General features: G+C 39.3%; 1 protein-coding gene across 1 annotated transcript; it reads right to left on the bottom strand.

Annotated features, from left to right (window-relative positions):
• Positions 1–20015: 20015 nt before the first annotated feature.
• On the bottom strand, positions 20016–21038 carry LOC128533253 (olfactory receptor 52K2-like). The gene has a single exon (XM_053507507.1). The coding sequence runs from the start codon at positions 21036–21038 to the stop codon at positions 20016–20018; it is 1023 nt and encodes a 340-aa protein (XP_053363482.1).
• Positions 21039–24308: the final 3270 nt, after the last annotated feature.

Here is a 24308-nt window from a genome sequence, read left to right as displayed (position 1 = left end):
GGCTACTCGATAGATAAACGCTGGCTTTTCCAACACGCCAGCGCGCTCCGATGTAAGACGATTTATTCAAGTCATAATTAGAGAATATATAGGGAGATAAATAACATAGAGAAAGCATCATGCAACTGTCCATACAGTAAATAAAAAAAGGTATAAAATCCAACCAAAGCTTAATGAATGCTCAAATGTAAAGCAAACGCAATTATTAATGTATTGTGTATATTTAACTTTATTCAGCTGTTTAATATGAAAAATAACGTTTATACCAGCCCACTATTATTTTCTGTTCGAATTTAAAGATGCCTGCATGTGTGTGCAAAAAGACAAATACAATAAATACAAAAATGAATAATCTTTAATAAAGTTATCCTCAATACAATATTGTTTTCAATGCTGAAGCAAACATGATTCTGTTTAAATCTATTCTCTGAATACAACGCGACAGCGCTCTCTCAGGTGACACCCAGAACGCCAGACTTGTAATCCCTCTAATCACCTTTCATTCATGATACTGTAGGTGTGAAGTTGTCAAATCGGTTTCGCTGATGGGGAAATTCGAAGAAATGGGGAGTTTAAAACGATTTAACAAGACCGAGCAGACGTCTCTGCCTAAAATGTATTTCGCCAGCAAAACATAAAATATTCTATATTTAATAAAACTGTATTGAAACAAAATTGTGTATTCTCCTTATTTAATATCGCTTCCGGAACATTGTTGTCCAAACGTTGTATGGAAAACAGTGAAACCTAAGCACAAACAGAAAGGACGAATAAAGAAATGTACGAAACATTAACACCTTTACCGTCTTCAAATGAATAAAGAGTTACTGCATTATGTTTTAAGGCTTAATTTAATTTTTTTTTTACTAATTATATTGTTATGGGGTGCGGTGTGGTGATTTGCACCAAGAGATGTTTTACTGAATATAATAGCCCTGATGCAGGGCTTTAGACAGGGTCAGTGAAATAGGAGTTGTTGTGAAAGCTTATGACAGACACAGGAAGACATTTTTGTTTAGAGATAGCATGGGATTATTCATTAATAAACTTAAAACTAAACCAAAAGAAAAATGAAAACACAAAATAAACAGAGCTCCGCCGTCTACGCGAGACTGGATGGGATTCTGGAAACTAAAACAAAAAACTAATAAACTAAAGATGCTCTCGGGGCTTATGCCCTTACTAAGGATTTATAGTAGAAAGAGAGAGAGTAGAGTTTGTGCTTTGTGCACTTTAACCCTAAAGCGCGCGCTAAGCTGATGCGTGTTGCTCTTCCTCACTCTCTCGCCAGTGTCTCAGACAGACAGAGGCTTGGGCTTTGCCTGTGTCTTCTTCAGTGAGCTTTGTCTTTGGCCCTGACACCTTGTACTGGTGCGACCGAATGATCACACAGAGTGTCGCGGTATCACGACCTGGCCCGTTCTGAACAGTTTATGCACGGCTCTGCCCCTCGCGTAAGCCGCTTCCTTACATACATATCCACAAATACTTTAACAACATACACTTATCATGAATTGCATTTTATATTAATGCCACATATGAGACACGCGCACAAACACAAACTTATATAATATATTTACATGCAAACACATACTGTATACACATAAAAACATAATATATTCAGTACATTTGTGAATTACACTCAAAGGAATTATGAAGTCTGAGTTAATTGGTACCATTAAATATTTTATTTCTATTTATTCTATAGCTGGCGAAATACATTCTAGGCAGAGACGTCTGCTCAGTCTTGTTAAATCGTTCTAAATGCCCTAATTCTGCCAATTCCCCCATCCACGAAACCGGTTTGATAACTTCACACCTACATCAGAGGTGAGGAAAGGGATGACAGTAACTGAGCGCGCTTTCTCGTTGTATATACTGTACAACACGCGTTTCTCAGCCTTTTGATAAAAACGCTGCCTTTTGTAAAGTGAAAGTACGAGTCACATCAGTCATAAATTCCCATATGACTAAATAATTTCAGTCATAAATTCACAATCACATTCCAGCTATAATTTCCAGCGCTGGTCAAATAATGGATTTTTTTTTTAAATATCTTTTTATATTGTTAATTCATGATGGCGACACATTTTTACGTTTTAAATAAGATATGTTGGCATAGTCACGAATCAGGACATTCGCATAGTTTACACTATCAGGTAGCTTACTATCAGGAAATTAATTTAATTTTAAGACGATTTAAACCAAGGCATTGCCATGTCTTTCATTTTTTTGTCCCTGTTAAGACATTACAAAAACTATATAAGAAACTTTTAAAGCATGAATTTGGGCATCTCATTTCATCATTATGAAAATAACATAAAGCACATATACACACATTCATCATGAAAGATCTATTGTAAAACAAAATGAAATTCATGTTTGCTTCAGCATTGGAAACAATATTGTTTTAGGCTAACTAATTATACACAATTCTCCGTCGTACTTTGTCTGGCTTTTAGATAAAGTCCTTCCATGCGCCATCTGGCGGATATTCAGTGAAGCACAAAACATTTATTTAAATTCCCAAATGTTGCTTATGGCAAGTCGTGGCACGTCGCGCGCCAAATTGCGGCATCCCGCGGGAAAACACGCGCATTCTTAATGGCCACATCTGCATTATTGCCTTTTTAAAAAAGACAGTAAATACACATACAAAGTTAAGTCCCAGTGGTCAACCAACTTGTGCTTCCCCTGTTCTCTTAAATTCCTGATCAAAACTCTCTCCCCAGGCTGTAACTGTGAACTTTGAACTGTGAACTATGATCTTTCGGTCAATACCTCTGCTTATTGCCTTTGTTTTGCTTGGCAGCGATGGACTCAACAAGTTCATATGCTGCTTTCAGCTCCTTTCTCACCTCAGCCACATACTTAAGGTAAGTTCTGTTTTGTGTGTTGTCACTGGAAGTCCCAAAACACAGATCCACAGGCAATCTTGCCTCACGCCCAAACATAAGGTAATATGGAGAAAATCCAGTGGCCTTATTAGATGTACAATTGTAGGCATGAACAAGATGTGCGATATGTTGACTCCACCTCTTTTTCTTATTTAGCTCTATGGTTTCATAGCAAAGTCCTATTAAACCTTTCAGGCTGGGGATCACCCTGTGGGTGATAGGGAGTAGTCCTTGATTTCTCAACCCCTAGCATACTCAACAACTCATGGATAAGGCGACTTCCACTTCCCTGATGACTATGTATCCTCTTTGGTAAACCATAATGGAGAAAGTACTTATCTACCAATACTTTTGACACTGTAGAGGCTTTTTGGTCCTTTGTCGGAAAGGCTTGTGCATACCATGTATGGTAATCAGTAAGACTAAGACATTTCCCGTATTACTCAAATCTGGCTAAATGGATAAAAAGTCCATGCACACAAACTACAATGGTCCATTACTCCGCTAGTGAGATAGCGGAGCAACCTTGTGGGGAAGGGTCTCTCTTTATGCACCACACACAAGATTTACAATATCCTTCCACATCTGACTTCATACCTGGGAAATAAAATCGGTCTCTATTTAAACCATATGATTTCTCACAGCTTTAATGACTAGAATCATTATGCAGTGATTTTATCAATATCCCCCTGTGTTTGTCTGGCAAAACCAATTGGGATTGCCATCGTTTTCCAGGTTGACTGGTGATTCTGTACATTAAATTTGGCGTAGCTTTAACCGTTCCCACTCCCTCACAAGCTGAACAGTGGTTTGATTCTTTGCCTTGTTAACCTTTGTCACATCTTCATGACTGAGAGCTGACCATACTTCACCTATACCAGGATCCTACTGAGCATTAGACAGTCCGAGTGGACTCAGGACAAGCATCTCCTTGGCACACAAAGTAGACATATTACAATAAGCTTGGGGAATAGCATTCACAGAGAACCCCAAATGATCTGTCTCTTTCTATGCTTTGTCACACCAGACATTTGACATAGAGCTTTTACTCCCCCTGGAGATATGTCCTCCCACAGTCGTTATGCTATAGGTACAGGGTGTGGACGGCGAGAGAGAGCGTCTGCGTCAATGTTTTGAACTCCTGATCTGTATTTAAGGTTCAAATTGTAGGTGGATAAGGCAGCCAGTGTTGCCAACTCGTCAGTAAGGAAAGTAGCTATTGGCTGTCGTAGAAGTCGCTAGATGATAATGCATGCTGCACAGTGTGAAAAAGCAGCTTTACATGCTTCTCCAACGTGATCACATGCCAGCATAGAACAGTGTTCAGCGATAACTAATGCCATGGTGGCTTCAGTTTTTTTTGAAGAGTCATTTTTTTTTACCATAAATTGCAGTTTGTTTTGTGTGAAACTATTGTAAGACTTTGCCTTTTGTGTATGTTTCTGAGTTGACGTGTTTTTTTATATCGCAAAGTTTGGCATAAAAATCAGTCTTGCAATACAGGCAGTATGCCCGTGTATTATCTCCAATAAAAGGCTTCAACCATCCGTTGAATTCAGGATTTGATTCCCACTCCTTTCTAAATTTCTGAGAGTATAGTTTTGACTGAGACATGATGAACTAGCGAGCTATATGTTTATGCTAAAGTCACAGAGAAGCACACACACAGTAGATGAGGTAAGTAATGAGGCTGTTTAAGTCAAATGCAGCGATTTGTTCTTGTGCAGCAATTTATTTTAGACAAAGAAATTTTTTTAATATGTATCGGAACAGGATATTTTTAATTTACATCCAGCTTACAAGCCAGGGCGGGATCACTTAACAGCGGATTCGCGCATGGGCAATTCATTTGCAGCCGAGACTCCTAGAAGTGAGCATCTCCTGCTGTAACTGCAGCTGGGGGGGGGGACTCCTGCGAGAGGACAGGCCTGTCTGTGAGTGCTTTGGGACGGGGGAGGGGCCGGCGGCGGCAGCTGCTGTGGCAAGTTGAGAAGAGTCAGTACAGACACATCAGAGTCTCCAAAAGTCTCCAGTAACACAAGAAAAAGTCGCCAGATTTGTCGCTAGTCACTTCTTTAAAAAATTGTTGCTAGAGGGATTTGAAAAGTCGCTAAATATAACGACAAAGTCGCTAAGTTGGCAACACTGAAGGCAGCAGGCCAGCGGTGGACTGTTGCATCCAATTTTGCAGACTTTAAATTAAATTTTTATTTGTTTTATTATTATTTATTTTAAAGAAGTTTCCTGTCAGGATGGTCTCTATGAAGCAGGAGTAAAAGTTCCTGAGCACCTTGGAGGGCAGTCTAAAGTCTCTTAAGCGCCTGAGGGGGTAGAGACGCTGCAAGGCCTTTTTCACCACGGTGTTAATGTGACAGGACCATGACAGGTCCTGCGTGATGTGAACACCGAGGTATTTGAAGCTGTCCACTCTTTCCACTGGGCTCTTGTTAATGATGGGGGTCTGGTAGTTCCTCTCCTGCTTTGTGCTGAAGTCCACTATCAATTCCTTCGTCTTGCTGATGTTCAGGAGGAGATTGTTCCTCTGGCACCAGTTCTCCAGATTTTCAATCTCCTCCAGGTAGGCTGTCTCGTCGTTGTCAGAGATCAGGCCCACCACAACAGTGTCGTCAGCAAACTTAATGATGGTGGTGGAGTTGGTAGTGGCTATGCAGTCATACCCTGGGGGGCTCCAGTGCTGAGAGTGAGAGAGGCTGGGACATGACCACCCATCCTTACTGCCTGTGGTCTGTCAGTTATGAAATTTGAGATCCACTCACACATAGATGAGCTAAGTCCCAGGTGCTCCAGGCTGGTAGTGAGTGTGGAGGGAATTATGGTATTAAATGCAGAGCTGTAGTCTATGAAGAGCATTTTCACATAATTCCCTCTCCGAGTGTCCAGGTGAGTGAGTGATGTGTGGAGGAGATGGGAGATTGCACCGTCTGTGGAACGGTTTGGGCGGTTTTCAAACTGTAGTGGGTCCAGTGTGTCGGGTAGTGAAGAGATGACCAGCCGTTCAAAGCACTTCATTACTACTGAGGTAAGGGCTACAGGGCAATAATCATTGAGAAAAGCAGGATGAGGTTTCTTGGGGACAGGAACAATGATGGACTCTTTGAAGCATATGGGGATCAACGACTGAGATACAGAGAGGTTGAATATCACTGTGAACACAGGTGCTAACTGGTCTGCGGATACATTTACATTTAGGCATTTGGCAGACGCTCTTATCCAGAGCGACTTACATTTTTATCTTATAATGCATCTGAGCAGTTGAGGGGTTAAGGGCCTTGCTCAAGGGCCCAACAGTGGCAACTTGGTGGTTGTGGGGTTTGAACTTGGGATCTTCTGATCAGTAGTCCAATGCCTTAACCACTGAGCTACCCCTGGCTAGGATATGACCTGAGATGCTGTCTGGTCCTGCTTTTCCTGGTGTTCACCCTCTTGAAGGTTCTCCTCATATCATGCTCAGTGATAATGAGCGCGCTTCCGGTGGCAGTGTCTTCTTGTCTGCAGCTGTTAGCGCTGCTAGCATAAGCATCACTAGCACCTTTAGCTGCAGCCTCGAAGCGAGCATACAATGTATTCAGCTCGTCTGCCACTCATGTCCGCGTTCGTCATACGGATGTTGGTGCTTTATAGTCCGTTATTGATCTTAGTCCCTGCCACAGGCTCCTAAGTCACTCTGTTGGAGCTTTGACTAGTTTTCTCCTGTAATGCAGCCTTATACGGTTCCATGTCCCCCGACGCAAGTCCCGTGTTGTAGGCAGGGGTGCGAGATCGTCGCGGATAGTTTTATCCACTAACGGCTTCTGGTTGACAAACGTTCTGATAATATTTTTCTTCACGGTATCATCCGCTAGTTTCCCGATGAATCCCACAACCGCTTCCGTAAACACGCTGACGGCATCATCAGAGCTGTTTTTGAACATGTCCCAGTCTGCAACATCGAGTGAGTCCTGTAACGCGGCCACCGATTGGTCCGTCCAGCGCGCGGAACTTCCTGTTTCAGCCTTTGTTTGTATTTTGGCATGGGGAGGATGGTGGCATGGTCGGATTTACCAAATGGTAGACAAGATTGTGCCTTGTAGCCATCCTTGACTGTCGTGTAACAATGGTCCAGTGTCCTTTCGCCCCTGGTTGGGCAGGTGATATGCTGATGAAAGTTTGGCACTGCGCATTTGAGGTTGGCACTATTAAAGTCCCCCGCCACAATGAACACAGCATCCCGGTGTTGTGTTTGTTGTTGTGTAAGTGCCTCATGCCGCTCGCATAAGGCAGTGTCCGTGTCTGCTTGTGGTGGAATATAAACTGCGCTGATTATGACTGATGTGAACTCCCGAGGGAGATAAAAAGGACAACACATGATGGACAATAGTTCCAGGTTTGGTGTGCAGAAGCGTGTGAGAGGAACAACGCTCACGCTGTTGCACCAGCTGCTGTTCACCATTAAACACGTGTTTTCAACATGTAAGTTAATGGGTTGTTGTCAGTTCTCACCTCAAAATTTGCCCCATACAAATAATAATGCAATTTGTCAACTACTGCCCACTTCAAAGTAAAAAATTCTAAATTATGAGCAGTATAGTGTCGCTCAGAGTGTGCAAGGCTCCAACTTATAAAAGCAACTGGTCCTCAACCTTGATCTTGGTATAGCACACCACCTAGACCTTCTCGGGTACACTGGGCGATTGTGGCCAGGTGGTAACTGCTTCGGTTTTCTTTGGGTCAGTAGATACTCCATCGTAAGAGATAATATGTCCCAAATAAGTCACTGACGATTGACAAAACTGGTATTTGTCTAATGACAGTTTGAGATCTTTCAAGCGATCAAGCACCTTTAATAGTCTTCTCTCATGTTCTTTGAGCGTAGAACCAAACACGATTATATTATCAAGATAGACTAAAACCTCAAAGAGATTCATGTCACCAACAGTCTGTTCCATAAGTCACTAAAAGGTAGCCGGAGCTTCGGATACTCCTTGTGGCATTCTCTCAAACTGATAGAAACTGGCTGGGCACATGAAAGCAGTTTTCTTCTTGTCAGCTTTATTCTTAGGAACTTGGTAATACCCACTTCGGAGGTCCAACACACTAAATCATTTGCTGCCACTGAGACAAGCCAGCGCATCCTCAATTCTTGGCACTGTGTATTGGTCAGGATTAGTGCATTTTTTTAGCGTTCTAAAGAACACACACATCCTGATTCTTCTCTTCCTAACGACAACAATAGGTTTGGCGTACAGCATTTTTTAAATCCCAGAGATGCTGTCTTAATGCCTCCAAATCAGCTGGTGGCAGTCGACGAGATCTCTTTTGAAAAGGTTTATTCCCAGTGGTTTCGATAGTGTGGTGGACATTTGTACAACAGCCTACATCAAATACGTGTCAACGGCAGATGTGCCAAGTTAAAGGATATGTACAGCAAGGTCACTTAAGAACCAGTGTCAAGTATAGCTTTAGCATATATGCCCTCAATCTGCACTGTTACTGCTGAACTTGCGCCCACTAAGCCTTCGGGTATAGCATTTTCTGCTTCCTACACTGAGTTGATGCACTTTGTGGAACGTGTCTTCACCACCGGGACACCAGGCCGTTTTTCTACTGGGCCCCGTGATAGTTTCCCGACTTAATTGAATGAAAGTTTTATAAGGCACTTGTTGCCTGTTTTAAATTCTCCTCACTTAAAATGTCCATCCTCCCCACACCTGTAGCAGACACTCCAGGTCTTACTTCCTCAGAATTAGCCCTCGGGGAGGGTTTAAATCTTCTATGCCTAGTCTTGACAGAAATTTAGGGCAGTGGATCTCTAGTATCAAGCTGAGGTGTAGCTGTGACCGCCTTGAGGTTACTCATTTCAGCTTTCATCACGCTAATATTCTTTCTCAACTGTTACACTCCAGGATCAACTTTACCTTGAACAAGCTGAGCAACCGGTATTATGGTCCTTGACACCACAGTGCTCTTAATGTCACTCCTACTTTGGAGCATATCCTCCCTAACCTCTTTTAATAACTAATTAAACGTAGGAGGGTCTCTCAGCTTGTGTGTCATGCAAATAAAAAGGGCAACCATATTTTGATGTAATGTACCCCTCATGATTTGCTCAATACGTAGCCGGTTCATGTCTGACAGCTCCACCCCCCCCCTTTCCTAAACACACAGCATAAAAATTTATCTAACCTAAGCAAGTAGGCTGACAGTTTTTTTTCTTCACATTGAAATGTGTGTCGGAATCTAACAAGGACGTCAGACGCATTCTTAGTAATGCCGAATACTGTTTCAAGAGCATGCATATAATCACTAGATGTAGCATTGGGGTTCTGTGTCCTTAACGACCTTACAATGCCAGCAGCAGAACCTTTTAGACTTTCAACTATCCCCTGTTTCTTTGCCTTGTCACTACATAGCCATTCCTCCAATAGATGCATTGTCTGTTCTGCCCAAGCTTCATACTCCTCTTCCCCACTTCGAGTGGGTTTTACACCAGAAAATAAGAGAAAATGTGCCTCATAAATTAAATTGAAAATATACTTAGCCTACCATATATTAAATTCTAATTCAAATTTTATTTGTATTAAAATTTGTATTTTAGTGTATTCTTTCTGTACATTTGTACTATGATTTTTATATAATGATTATAAAAAATATACCAAAAATAAAATGAAAAACAAAGTTTAAATAAGTGTGCTTTGTAAATGTCATGCGCACTCGCTCCACGACCGGCACTAGGACCCGGAAGTAGTACGGTTGCAACTCAGGAAGCATAAAAGAAGACAAGTTAGCGCATCACATCATTAGTCATTGAGTTGCCCATGCTGGTCCTGCTTACCTGTACCTGTAAAATGTTAGCTAATATTATACTTCATAGATCCTGTGTCCTGTGTCTGGACTGTAAACTACTGTACATCTGAGCTGGAAATTGTTGCTGGGCACCCTGCAATATTTAAGCAGTTTTACTACTATGGTAGTGCAATAAATTAATCCCACATACTGTCCCTTAGATACAGGTCCTGCAAAACTACTAAAAGAGGCTTTTCTCATCTTCATCAATAGTTGTCTTACTATTGGCTGTGTCACAGATCCTTTCAAACATTCTGTGGTCACTGCTCTTCTCAAACAACTTTACCTTGATTCTTCAGTTCTGACCAGCTTTAGATCTATTTTTTATCTGTTATTTCTCCCTGAACTTTAGGATTAATTTTAAATTACTGATTGTTTTTAAAGCCCTACATGGCCTAGACCCTTTTTTTAAAACAAAGCTCTTAATACCGCGTAACCAAGCAAAGAGCTCCGATTATCTCGTCAACTTCATTTAAAAGATCCAAGATCCAGATGCAAATGGGTTGGTGATCAGGAATTTGCCTTATTGGCTCCCAAACTATGGAATTCGTTGCCACCTGAAATTCCCTGTGGTATGAATTTGACCTTTTTTAAATCTAATTTATTTACACCAAATCACACATATGGAAGCATGCACCTGATCCAGGTCAATCATTAGTTGGATTATAAATAGCCTGACTGAAGCTCAGTCAGGCGTGTAGCATTTGTTATGTTTATTTTGTGATGGTTGGTTTTTGTAAGTGTTATATTAAAGATTTCCAAGTGCTCTTTAAAAATAGCTTTCATTTTTGCTTTAGTATAACATTAAAAAGATTATCCGGAAGTTCTCATCTCAGCCTCTGCATCTATGCCACAACGCTGACACAGACAACCAGTTCGTGACAGCTTATAGTCTATAGTAGTGAGATAAAATAATTCTTTTATTTATAATAACTTTCTCTTGAAATTCCGTTTTTATTTTCTAAGTGTTTGTAAACATGCACTTATCAAAACTATTATTTGATCCTATCTATGCATTCATCTGGGGAAGATTAGAAGAGTAGAATAAAAATCTACATAAACTTTTCAATTAAATAATTAAATTTAATAGTATTGTAGTTTTTTATGACTACACACCAGTCTCTCTCAGTCATACACACACATATGCACACATCAGCAAATTACTATTATGGCATTTAAAAATTTATTTTGAATGTTTAGTATCCAAGCATCTACAGTAGGTGAAGCCACAAAGTCTATTTTTTTTAAATAAAAAAATAAAAAACTCTTCTTTAAATTACACAAATTGGTTAAAAACACATTTAATCTAATCATTAAAGATGTCAGCATTAAACTTAATGCTTAATTTTTGTTGTGTCTTCTCTGAGAGAGTTTGTGTGTATGTATCATATCTTTGGTTTTCTCCTTTTTGAAATATGTCAAAAACTGTGCTTGAACTGTTCTCTTGGCCATTGAAAAAATGCAAACGGTGCAAAAAATGATGCAAATGTGCATAAGCTTGTGAACAGCGCATTACAATATTGAATTCTAAATGGCTAATCGCCAATAATAATTTATTATTATAATTATATAAATAATAATTTATAGTTCATAGATGAGTTCAGAGAGTTTTAATATATTTTTTTTCATGAAAAGTTTTACATAATACACAGGATTATTACTCTAAAGGGGATGGTAAGGGGGATGGTGGTTTTACAGAAGGGATGGTTTTTGTCATTTTTTTTAACAGGGGGGATACCATCCCTCTGCATCCCCTTTCAAATCGAGCCCTGCTTATACCCACTGCATATATGCCTAGAGATGTGCCTTTTCCATGTGAACTTCAGTTTACAGCATTTTATTTACAACATTTGTGCCGGAGCTGATAGACAAATGATTACAGACGGGAAGGATGATGAACATGACACAGAGGTAGGAGAGACGTTTAGACGAGAGGGCAGGAGATGAGGTGTAGAACGATCGCTGTGAATAGCCGATCATAGAGTTCTTTACCGTAATGGAGATCAGACGCTGGGTGATGGGAAGTGTGGTGTTTTTATCTTGTGCTGGTGATGAGGTCTTCTCTTCTGGACCAGGCTCTGTTGATAAAGGAAAAACAGGTGAGTGATACGGCTTGAGCAGGGAGACGTGAAAAGTGGGGTGAATTCTGTATGTGTGGGGTAAACTTAGCCTATATGTGACAGGGTTGATCTGTGCAAGGATCTTGAAGGGGCCAATAAATCAGGGACTCAGCTTCTTGCAGGGCATTCGAAGACGGATGTCGCGTGTGGAGAGTCAAACCTTTTGTCCAGGCTGCAAGATAGGAGTGCTTGCTCTCCTCACATCAGCTGTGATACATTGTCTTGTCCTGTAGCTGTTAATGGGCTGAGTGCCAAACCCTTTCACTCTCCTGGAACCAGTGGTTTACTGATGGTACTTCTGACGGTTCTCCATTTCAGGTAAACAGAGGAGGTTGGTAGCCGAGTACACACTAAAATGAAGTGATGCTTTTGGAGGGTTAGTGGAGTGAGTTATGTAACATACTCGGCCCAGGCAATGAACTGGCTCCAGGAGTGCTGATGATCATGACAGAAGTTACAGAGATATCTCCTGGATCTTACGCTCGGTTTGGCCATTGCTTTGAGGGTGGCATCCAGTAGATAGGCTTACCGTCACACTTAAGAAAAAGCTTTCTAGAATCTTGACACGAACTGCGGTCCCCTGTCAAATACAACGTCCTCCAGGATCCCAAAAATCCAGAAAACCTGGTTGAAGAGGGTTTCCGCTATTTCTTTCACAGATGGGAGAACTTTTAAAGGAACCAGACGACATGGCTTTAAAAACCAATCCACAATGACCAGGATGCAGGTGTTGCCTATGGAGTGATATCCCGGACAATATTCAAAAGGAATTGAAAATTACATTTGCAATTGCGTTTCCCATATGTGGACACACGAGTGTGCCATAATTCAAATGCAATTGCAAACTTTGCATTACCGTTTGCTGTTTTGCCTTCGTGATCGTACACTGACTGCCAATTTTCAAATGAAAAAGAAAAGTCTATTTGCATTTGTATTTCCCATGTCTTACAAGTTATGAGCCTGTCATATTTACATAGCAAAATCAATGACCACGTTTGCTTTTTCGCTTTCTCTGCGTCGGGCGTCAAGCCGGCCAAAATTCAAACGAAATCGCTAATCCATGTGCAATTGCATTTCCAACGTTTACACAAAAAAACCTGTCAATCAGCGTCAGGGGCGGGTCTATACTGTGGGGCGGGATTGTGTGGGGAGTGACGTCACTCGCAGTCGCCGACCAAGAAGGGGAAATTTGAGCATTGGAGGTGAACCGCAGTATAGTTGTGTTATGCGCTAAAATGCCCCCGGTCACGGATTGCACCCCCCACAAAATCTCTATAAAATATATTAGGACATCATAATCAAAAATTTATCCTATTATTATTATCAAATATATTATATTATTATTATCAAATATATTATTACTGTTATAATTAACCCTAGGCACGTAACAAATTAATACAAGAAAATTAAGACACATACTGTAATTAAATAATGTTTATTTTGTGAAACATTTATTTTGCAGGGGTTTGTCATGTAATACAAAAATGTTTACACTAAATAATATTGTTTATGATGAAAAAATACACAAAGCGATTTTTATTATAAAGAAGTAATATAAAAATATACATATATATAAAAATATATATAATTTATTTTATTTTTTTCCCTATACAACATGTCTTTTTTTATATTGCTTATTTTATAATCAGATTAGTTTGGTGTAATTTGTAAATCACGGTGGGCCCTCATTAGCAGGTGTGAGCCCAGCCATTATACATTTGTTAATAGGTGGCTCCCCACAGACAGCAACCATCACAGTTGAAGATGTGGCTGACGTTGACATCAGGGAGACAATACAGATGGTAATTTGGTAGATGCCAAATTGATAAAGGTAAATGAGTTTGCATATTTCATTGTATTCTTTCACTATTTATAAAGCTTGCTGCAGGTGATTCAATGAATGATTTTACTGAAGATGAGAAGGCAACCATTAACCAGCTGGCAATATCTTGGGACTTTCCAGTGTTGACGACAACAAACCGCACTTGGCTGTTACACAATCTTCTTCAGGATGCAGTAAGTGTTTTTTTTTTTTTTTCTCCTCATGCAAGGATTCAGCAGTCGAGCAATAAGTTAGAATTGTATGTGTTTATATGAAAAACTGTAAGAACAGAAAGCAAAACAAACCACAATAATCCATTAACACAACCGTTGTTTCCTAATTACATTAATGGTCAGTCAAATAGGATTCATTAAATGATTGTCATAATCAGGTGCTGACACAAACTTGGCGACAAGTAAAACAGCTCAGAGAAGAATTGAAAGACACAATGGTATGGCAGTTACTGGAGGCCCAACCGGATGTGGCATCTGTGGTTTTTTCAAGACAATCAATGACTGACTGCAGTACACAGGTGATTTATTTAATTATACTACCTAAGTTAATTATCAGAATGTTAATTCCAGTGTCGTTTAATACATTTAAAGTATGCCCTTATTAACTACTAAAATTATAATTAGGTTCTCTTAAAGGGGTCATACAGGCCTACATGCACTTTTTAAAGCTGTTTGGACTGAACTGTGTGTTAGGAGAGTGCGTACACAACCACTCTACGATGATAAAGAGCCGCCCAGTGATTTTATTACAATTACATGCCCCTTCTGAAATCAGGCCAATCGCAAATGCCTGTCACTGTGACGCCACACCACAAGAGGCCGCTCCTACACTAGTTGATTGACACTGGTGTTTTAGCAAAGACCCGCCCCAAGTGAGAAGAAGCTGTCGGCCATTGTTTTTTGCCGCTGAAGCAAAATGTCGCCTAAGCGAGTGTGGTGTACAGTTGTTGGGTGTAATAGCGAACACAGCAGTCGTCATTCACTACTGACATCTGAGCCGCTGAGGACGCAGTGGCTGAATTTAGTTTTTAAAGCTAACGTCCCCGCCGATTTACCTAAATGCGTTCATGTTTGCACTAATAATTTTTCACCAGACTGCTTTATAAACGCAGGTCAATATAAAGCAGGTTTTACTAGGAAGCAGCTCCTGAAGTGTTCCTGCTTAATCTTCACCAGGCTCAGTGAGTAATTTCTTTTTCTATGACTCTTTGCAGATCGCTTTTTCTAATAATTATGATGAATGCGGAGCATTCTTTTTCTCTGTGTACACCCGTCTCTATATAATCCCTAATCGCCCGTTTATAATAAACAATGCATTAAGGTGATTGTCTAGTTGCAAACTGTGTACGTAGTCGGAAAACTATATTATGCTTACCTTTGTTACGTTAGATGGTTTATAACGATGTCTGTCGAAGATTAAGAAGTCATGTAAACACATCAGTAAACACATCGCGTTCGTATCTCTCTCAGTAAGTTTCTCCGATTTTGTAGTTGTTGCTTGCGGCAGCGTAACAGCCCGTTAATTCATTCCCATGCAGTGATGAGAAAGACAAATCGAGTCGATGCATGTCCATTCTTTTAATTTCTGCGTTGTCAGGCGATATTACAAACTTCCGCGTGGGTTCCGTACTTAAATCAAACCAAAAACAACTTAAGAAAACGGCTTAGGCTCTATATTCCAGCGTTTTCCAGTTTGGACTGCATTACCCAGAAAGCACTGCGTTGTGGGTAATGCAGTCCAAAGCATTGCCAGCACTGGACTACACTCCCGTGGCTATACCCCACGTGTGTTGTGAAGACACGCCCCACAGAACTGGGGGGGCGGGCTCAGCAGAGATCATAAGCAGAACAGTTAATTGCTTGTGTGGATTGTTGAGTCTAGCTCTCGTCTGTTATGTTGCTGTAGGTTACCTTCACAGACAATCCCCATTCCACCATGCGTTTATGAATTGTGAATTTAGACACCCCAAGCAATCTTGCAATACATGCCACAGGCAATCCTAAAATAATTAGTTGGGATACAGAGTTGTACAGAAATTACAATCCGCGGACGATCATTGTTTCTTTTTTTTCTGGGAAACCATGACGTGTGGATCCATGTTAGTGCTGCTTACAACCATATGATGTACCTGATAAAGTGCAATAGGTGGAATAGGTACCTGATTTGTGGATGGCTCTAAAAATTACCAGCTCCTGAGAACATGTAAATGCAAGGTCAAGAGGAACATGTTCCAGCCAAAGTGACAGACGGGTATAGAGCCGTTGTAATAAATGGTTCAACAACAGTTCTTGAAAGATAATATTAATATATTAATAGAAACCATTACATTACAATTATTTTATATTAAAGTTATATATACATTTTAACTATACATTTAAAACAATTTGTATTATTAAGATGTAGTATTTTAAACAGGTAAAGGCATGGGATGTCCCTTTAAAAACCAGCATATGCTGGCTAGATAGGTTTTGAAATACAGTTTAAGCTGGTAATGTGCTGGTCGTGAGCAGGAGCACTTTGCTTAGGGCCATCTCAGGACCAGCACATGGACAGTTTAAAACAGCTAAGGACCAGCACATTACCAGCATAAACCAGGTTTCAAAACCTACCTTAGGCAGTTTTTTTTTTTTGTTTTTTTTGTCAACAGTGGTAGTAGCTAGTAAAAGGATATCACATAGCAGCACGCTGGAATACTTAATTATGATGTGTAATAAACAGGTTACTGTACAGTACTGTACGGCCATTTATGTGATAACACTTTGAGGTAAAACTTAAATTTGGAGCTAAAAACCTTGCCGATTATTTAAAAAATTTTCACTGTAAGTTACAATGTCCATTGAATATTTAATATTATCAAAGAAACTGCCTAGAATGATGAATTATGTTGAGCATTTAGAACTAACGTTACATGTGGAAAAACGTTAACGCTAAGTGGGGTTCCACTTTGTGTACTTGCATGTTTTTACATTGTACTTTTTTTTAACCTATATGTATTTACAGTTGTAATTTAATTTCTGTAATTACCACTGTTGACCCATCCCTTACACACTAACGTTAACCCACACTTAAACCTACCCATACCACCAAAGTGGTACTCATTAGTAGCCTAATATACCGAAATATCACTCAAGGAAACCTTAATAAGTATTTTATTCTTTAGAACGGTTATAAAAAAAAAATTAAAAGATAAACTTACCCTCGGATTGTTTGATTCAGCCATCAGCGAACGACGACGACCACCACCACCGAAACGGCGCGAGCTGCTCTGTGTAGTCTGTGACGTCATCGCGCACAAAACGTCCCACTTCATTGGCTGGCTCCAACCAATTAAACAACATTGCTGCGCTTTTACTGGTATATAAAATCCAGTAAAACTAATGATATTTCATAAAAATATTTTCCAAGCGTTTAAAAACAAATAAATAAAAAAAATAAAATGACTTCATTCCCACCCCAGCCCCGCCCCTGACTCTGCTCTCTCAAGTTCGCATTTACAAGTGCACAAGTGAGTTTTGCTACAGGAATATCGCAAAATGAGTAGCAAAGCTCAGAGCGCTGGGATTTGAGGTTGTACTGACAGATCTGAGAGGTTGTGAGTGCCGACTTGTGGTTGTACAGCAAAACTGAAGTAAAGCGGAAAGATAAATGTGTAGTACACATTGTGCCTGTCATTTTGTTTATGTGAATGACACTTTACACATTTGTCACTATTAATCTGCAACTTCAAATTCGAAACACAGGTGTTCTGAGTATTGTCTATGTATGCAAATCGATAGATGCAGCTTTTCACATCAGAGCTGTTAGTATAAATTTCAACTTACAAATACAAATATTAATTTTACCAGTTCTCACATTCAAATTTGCAAGCCCGCGGGTATGGGTGACAATACAGCAGCTTCAGCAGTGATGTTTGTTCGGGTCAGTTCTCTAAACATTGAATTCCCAAAGGACTGGACGTACACCTATGAAGCCATCCAAATGATTATTATTGGACTTGGAGAGAGGCGCTTCCCTCAGATTCAAATGCTGAGAAACAAACGATTGTTGCCCTTTTTTAGTATCTGACACATTGGGGTCTTTAAAAGTATTCATAGTCTTCAAAAGTCAAATCATTGCTAGTTTTTAAAAAATGGTTATTATTTTGTAATGTAAAATAATTAGTAAAATTCTGATAAGCATCTGGTGGTCTCCAGGTATTTTATTGACTTTTAAGCAAAATTGAATGTGTATTCTCCTGTTTTATGCAGATCACTGTTTTAACATTGACTAGGTTTGGAAAAATAATGTTTTCTTAAGTAATTTACTGAGCTTCTGAGAGTGACCCATCCTTTTACAAATGTTTGTAAAAGCGGTCAAGAGCATTATATTATATATATAAAAATAAAACGGCATGCAGTTTAGGAAAATATTCATGAGAGAATCAAATGAAAACTTTGAATATATTAAGTGAAAAGTCTAAAAATCTTAAATGGATTCTGAATATTTTGAATGAAACGTGAGAATATTAAATTTATTCTAAATATATTGATTGAAAGTCTATATATATTGAATGAAAATTTTGAATATATTGATTGAAAATTCTGCATAAATTAAATGAAAAGTCTGAATATATTGAATGGATTTTAAATATATTGAATAAAAAGTCTGAATGTATTGAATGTAGGGTAAACGTATTCGAGTGTGGAAATCTCTTCTGTAGCGCTTGTCAGAAGTGCGCGCGGTGGGAAATGTGTTTAAACTTCCCACTTACAACATACATTTTTATCACTGTAATCTTTTTTCTTATTATTTGCCTCTTCCGTACAGGGACCTTCCGAGTGAACGGACGCAGACTGTAGACAGGGGTTGATACAGGCGGCTCCTGAGAAGTGAGAGGGACGTTTTCTTTTATACCAATACTCGTACTGCCAGCTAGATGGCCATAAGTAGCCTGGCACTTTGGGCCGTACACCCACTCGCCAATGTGTTGACCATCTCTTTAATTCTTAGAATCGCAGCAACCAATTTTCTCGCTGACTCACTCATTCTTTTCTAAAGATGGCACTGTTTCGATGATGTCATGTTTTAATCAATATATTCAGACTTTTCATTCAATATATATCAAGTTTTCAATCAATATATTTAAAATCCATTCAATATATTACGACCTTTTATTAAATATATTCAGAATCCATTTAATATATTCAGACTTTTCATTTGATTCTCTCATGAATGTTTTCCTAAACGGCATGCCATATACAGTAGTCATGGGTTCAACCATTTTTTTTTTTACTGGTGGCACCACAGACACTCGGACACGAAGCGAGGTCTTACAGAAGGTGTGCATATGCAGGCCAGGAAAGTTGGCAACCTCTGTGCACTACGGTTGTCAGCTTTCCATAATCCCGCTCTGTACGTACCCTACCACAATCAGTAATCTGACGGCCATGTAAAGTTTGCAGGTCCATAGCTATTAACTCTGCACTGTGCACTACGCGTGATGGACACACCATTACTCAGCATAGCTTTGGCTATTCCACTTTTCAATTTTTTTCTACACGCCATTATTTAGCATAGCCTCTTTAAATTAATCCTGGGAAGGCATGAAAAAGAAGCAATTAAAATCTGTTAATGGATATAATTCATTATAGATTAAAAGATAATATATGAAGAGCATAGACAGCTCAAGTGCACATTACATTATAACATGTCAGTGCTATTTTTTTTACATCACATGTTGGCCAAGGATAATTGTAAATACTGACATTTCTGTTGTTGATATGAAAAAATATTTTTAGTTCGACTAATATGTCATGTTGTTTAACTGGAAGCTGTATATGAATCATGCAGGAATTACATGCAGGAATTACATGCAACTCCTGCAGACTGGAGCAAGCAGAGGAAGCGCTCCTACACGCTTCCATGATGACGACCTATCCCACTGACACGAGCCAAGACTGGCCATTTGTTCATTGAAGTACATTTGTTAGGCGGCCTATGGAGTAAGCAAGGAGTGACAACAGATTGAAGCACATGCCCCATCACAGAAGCTGCCTGGTATTATTGGACTATTATTGAACAATAATTCAACAAGTATTATTGGAACTTCAGTTTACAGCATTTAAGACTATTAACAAACAAATTATTTAGTTTTAACATAATATTGTGTCGTTCAATTTCTATAAGCAACTGTATAAATTGTATTACTTTTATAATTTACATTTGTTGGATAGAAGTAGATATTCCATTGTTATTAGTTAAAAATTAACTAAGTAAAAAACAGATTTATTTTTACTATCATAATGAATTAATGATATTAAAATAATAATATGCATATTCTTAGTTTAGTTTTCTGTTTAATAGAAACAATCTTTCTATAAGTGTTAATATTGTTTGCCGAATTTCCTTTGTGTTCATCCCATAAATTAAAGGGTTGAGAACAAGTGGAAAGATAACAACTGAAACACCAAAAGCCCTTCTTAAGTGTGGAGATACTGATTCTAACCTGTGAGAGACTAGTAGAAAGAATGTATTAATCTCGAAACTCAGAAAAACAACTAAATGTGTCCCACAAGTTTGTATTGCCTTACTTATAGATTTTTTCTGTTTAGTAGAAAGACAGGTAATTAAAATTTTAATATATGTTAATGATACTAAAGTTATGGAAAAGCCTTGTCCAACAGCTATGACAAACAAGCCATAATAGTTAACGAATGTTATATCCTCACAGCTTAACTTCATTAAAGAGGGATTATTGCAGTACGTGTCCACTATGTTTGTCCTGCAAATTGTCTTGCTTAATGTGAGTGCAAATAAAGACCCCATCATACCAAAAGTTACGAACCAGACCATGACAACAAGTTTCACCAAGATACCCTGTGTCATCAGATTGTGGTATCTCAAAGGTTTGCAAATGGCTATGTATCTATCATAAGCCATAACACTGAGAAATAAAAGTGACCCACATAAGTAGAAGTGAAATAGCATTCCCTGGGCTACACAGGCAAGGTAGGATATTTCTCTATTCTGAGACAATATGGTGGAAAGCATTTGAGGGTAAAAACTCATAGCTCCCATCAAGTCACATGAGATTAAATTGAACAGCAGTATGTACATAGGTCTATGCAGATCTCTTTTTACAATAATAATCACAAGCATCATGGACTGAAAGAACAAGATTAAACAGTATGTGATGATGCCAAAAATGAATATAAAGATAGCACTGGATTGTGGTATGTCCAATGATTCCATGGTTAGTATAGTCATAAAGCGTGATAAATTTGTATTATTAAGAGATGTGTCTCCCCCCATTGTGACTTCAAGACCTGGTAGAGTAATGTAAAATAACATTAGTGAAGACATTTTCCATGGGCAAATTATAATCTTTTACACCAACTATCATTCTGTAACACGAACAAACCTGACTCAGTATGCTTACAAAAAATTCATTGAAACAGCCACAAGTTCATCATGCTCAGAAAATTTAAAGGGTCTGAGGTGATGGAGTTTTCACCATTTGGGTATCCACCCAAAGATAGTAAATTATTAAATCTATTTATGTTGACTTGATCCCACAGGTCAGCTGTTTTTTAAATCCCAGTTGTTGACACCAGGGTACATGAGATTATGGGTTTGTGTGGTATCCTAGGAGCTGTGCAGCTACAGTAACAGTGGCCTGTAGTGTGAAAAAATCAAGTACAATAATATAATGAGATTAATCTGAGATCTGCACAATCACATCATTTTTAAGATGCATGATAATCATTTTATTTGAATGTAAAATATAGAAGATTTACCTTTCTTATGAGAAATTCTACAGTAAAGTTGCACTGTTGGAAATTGTAAAATCATAATTTCAAGCAAAGATAGTACCACTGTACTTAAATACATTGGGAATGAAAACAAATGATTTCAGACTTTTATGGCAAATTCTGTCAGTATCTGCAGGTTCACAATGAAAGCATGTACAGATGGGGCATTTAAAAATGAGCGTTTTTTTTTTTTTTTTTTTGCGGCATGACACAATTCTTCCCGCTGACTACCGCACTATTCTGCGAGTGCGTGCCTTGCAATTGCAAAAGTGTTGTACTTCACAGAATTCCCACCAGGGGTCACATGGAAGAACTCTGCCAGAGCACATTATATGTATAATCATTCAAAGTCTGCAATGTATATAATATAGTGTTGGGAACTTTTTCAGAGACCAGAAGACGTTGGGATATCATTTAAGCAGAAGTTACTCTTTATTGAGAACTCGCTGAGCGTCGCTGTAGTCATCCAAGTCTGACTGAAAACTCAGCTCTGGAGAGTTTATACTTTACAAGAGGGAGGGATACAAAGAGGTGGAGACAACCTAAACAAAGCATAGTCTAGAACAGGAGTTAGCCTGGTAACGGAAGTTCCCCAGCCCTGATCTCATCAGCATAACAGTGGCTTTCAAATGCATAGGTGCTAATCTAATCAGCCTGACAGTATCACCCAAACCTTTACATTCTCATAGAGACAAAGGCATAGCCTGACCTTGAGATTAGCATTCACATTGACTTTGGGACCCTACCCAGTGGTCAGGAAGTAGATAAAGACAAAAGGTTAATGTCTCTGACACCTGGGGTACAAGACTTGATCTTCTTAGAATGTCACCATCTTTACCTTAAAATGTAAAACCCAATGTACATAACTTGTTCAGTTTATATACTATTACGTTGGAAGCTAGATTTAACATTTTATAAATTTGTAATCCTACAGTTCCCCCTTTGAGAGTTCTAATAACTCTCACCAAATACAAATTTAGACATTTAATTCTTGTAACTTGTGATCGTTACAGGCACATAGCACTTGTTCTGTTGTTGATTGCAGTGATAAATGCCATGATGACATATTAACAAACATCTAGCTAGTGTCTGTGAAGTTTTTATGGATAATAGTCTTTTCTGGTTGGAGCGGCTATTTCTTCTTGATGGGTGTGGGATATTTGTTTAATAAAACACTTGATACTGTGAACGCATAGATAGTACATCAGTAAAAAAAAAACAGCAGCAGAATTGCTATTTCCTTGATTGACAGCCAGGGTTTCTCCAACATGTCTCCAAACCATGAAAATTTATCTTCAGTCATTTGGTGTAATTTTGTTGAAAGATCAAGAATGTCTTGTCCAGCAATCCTGATCATGTTCTCAGTTTTTTTTTTTTTTTAAGTTCTCGTATTTGATACTCTGCGTTGTGTATTTTTTTCTCTTTTGTGACAGTTGGCTCGGTAGTGAGTCTAGTTGTCTGTCAAAAGTTGTGGCTTCCTTTGTAGGTGACGAGGTCAGCGTGTATGGGTCTCGGGACAGCCATCAAGTGGTATCTGCACAGAGTAAGAAAGAAAACAAAAGACGACAAAGCAGTATCTGTTGTAAAATACTTCAAACCCTAGGGTTGTATCCTCTGTTCAATCTGTGTCTGCTATTGTTGTTCCCCTCTTTCCCTGTTTCTTAATTCCCATGACACCTAAAGAACAGTGAGGTAAGGATAAACTAATGAATGGGAAAGGCCTATGAGGGAGTCTTCACCACAGGGTTTGGCCCCCGATGCCTATTGCATTCGGTTCTTCCCTCACTGGTCCGTGTGTCCTATCCTATCCCTGCAGGTGGGGGAACAACTTTACAATGTGACACGTGAGTCCAAGTTTTCCTTCCCTGACACAACACTGCAGCTGCTGTAATTAACATCACTTGATGTGGTCTGTGCCACTTAGGCTCTAATGGCTTGTTCTTAAATGATTTTATCATGACCCACTGACCTGGGATGATCGTGTGTCCACCTTCTGGTGAAGACTGCCAACACGACTCAACTCTCTCTCTCTCTCTCTCTCTGGCACTCTGTACTGCCTTTGTGAGGTTTTCACAGTAAGCAATCAGGGCATCTGAAGCAAAGTGTACGTCAGCATTTCTAAGATCAATCACACCTGGCATTTGCATTGGGCATCCCGTAATAATCTTATGAGGGCTCAGTCCTACTGATCTATTAGGTGATGCTCTCATACTACACAGTATCGCCGGCAGCGCTTCAACCCATGGTACTCCTTCCTGATGCATTTTGCTTAGCCTGGCTTTGATTGTTCTGTTTGCTCATTCAACCTGTCCTGATGCTTGTGGTCTGTATGGGAAGTGAATATTCCACTTAATCTTCAACATTTTAGACACTTCCCTGACTACCTGTCCTGTGAAGTGTGTTCCTTGATCTGAGTCGATGTAATCTGGTAATCCCCATCTGGGAATGAAATCAGTAACAAGACATTTAGCAGTATGTGCAGCTGTAGCACGTCCTGTTGGATAAGCTTCTATCCATCTTCACAATTCGTCTATTACTACCAAGACATCATTTTTTTCTTTACAAGGAGGTAACGATATGCAATCAACTTGCAAGTGACAAAATGGTCCTAGTGGAGCTGGACTATGTGTTGCTGCTGTAGTTACTGTAGTCAGTTTTTCTGACATGAAACGCATCTCTTGATGCTTTCGATGGCTACAATTCTGAATTTTGGATTCCACCTGTGATTCATCGTCGCTAGACCACTGTGACCCAAATTGTGAATTTGTTGTGCCAAATATGGCAGCAGTGATTCAGGAGCGACATACTTTCCCCCTTTGGT

Source organism: Clarias gariepinus, chromosome 11 (assembly GCF_024256425.1).
Source record: "Clarias gariepinus isolate MV-2021 ecotype Netherlands chromosome 11, CGAR_prim_01v2, whole genome shotgun sequence".
In the NCBI taxonomy this organism is placed as follows: domain Eukaryota; kingdom Metazoa; phylum Chordata; class Actinopteri; order Siluriformes; family Clariidae; genus Clarias; species Clarias gariepinus.
Note: the sequence above shows the minus strand (reverse complement) of the source record. Positions and strands in the feature narration are given on the sequence as shown.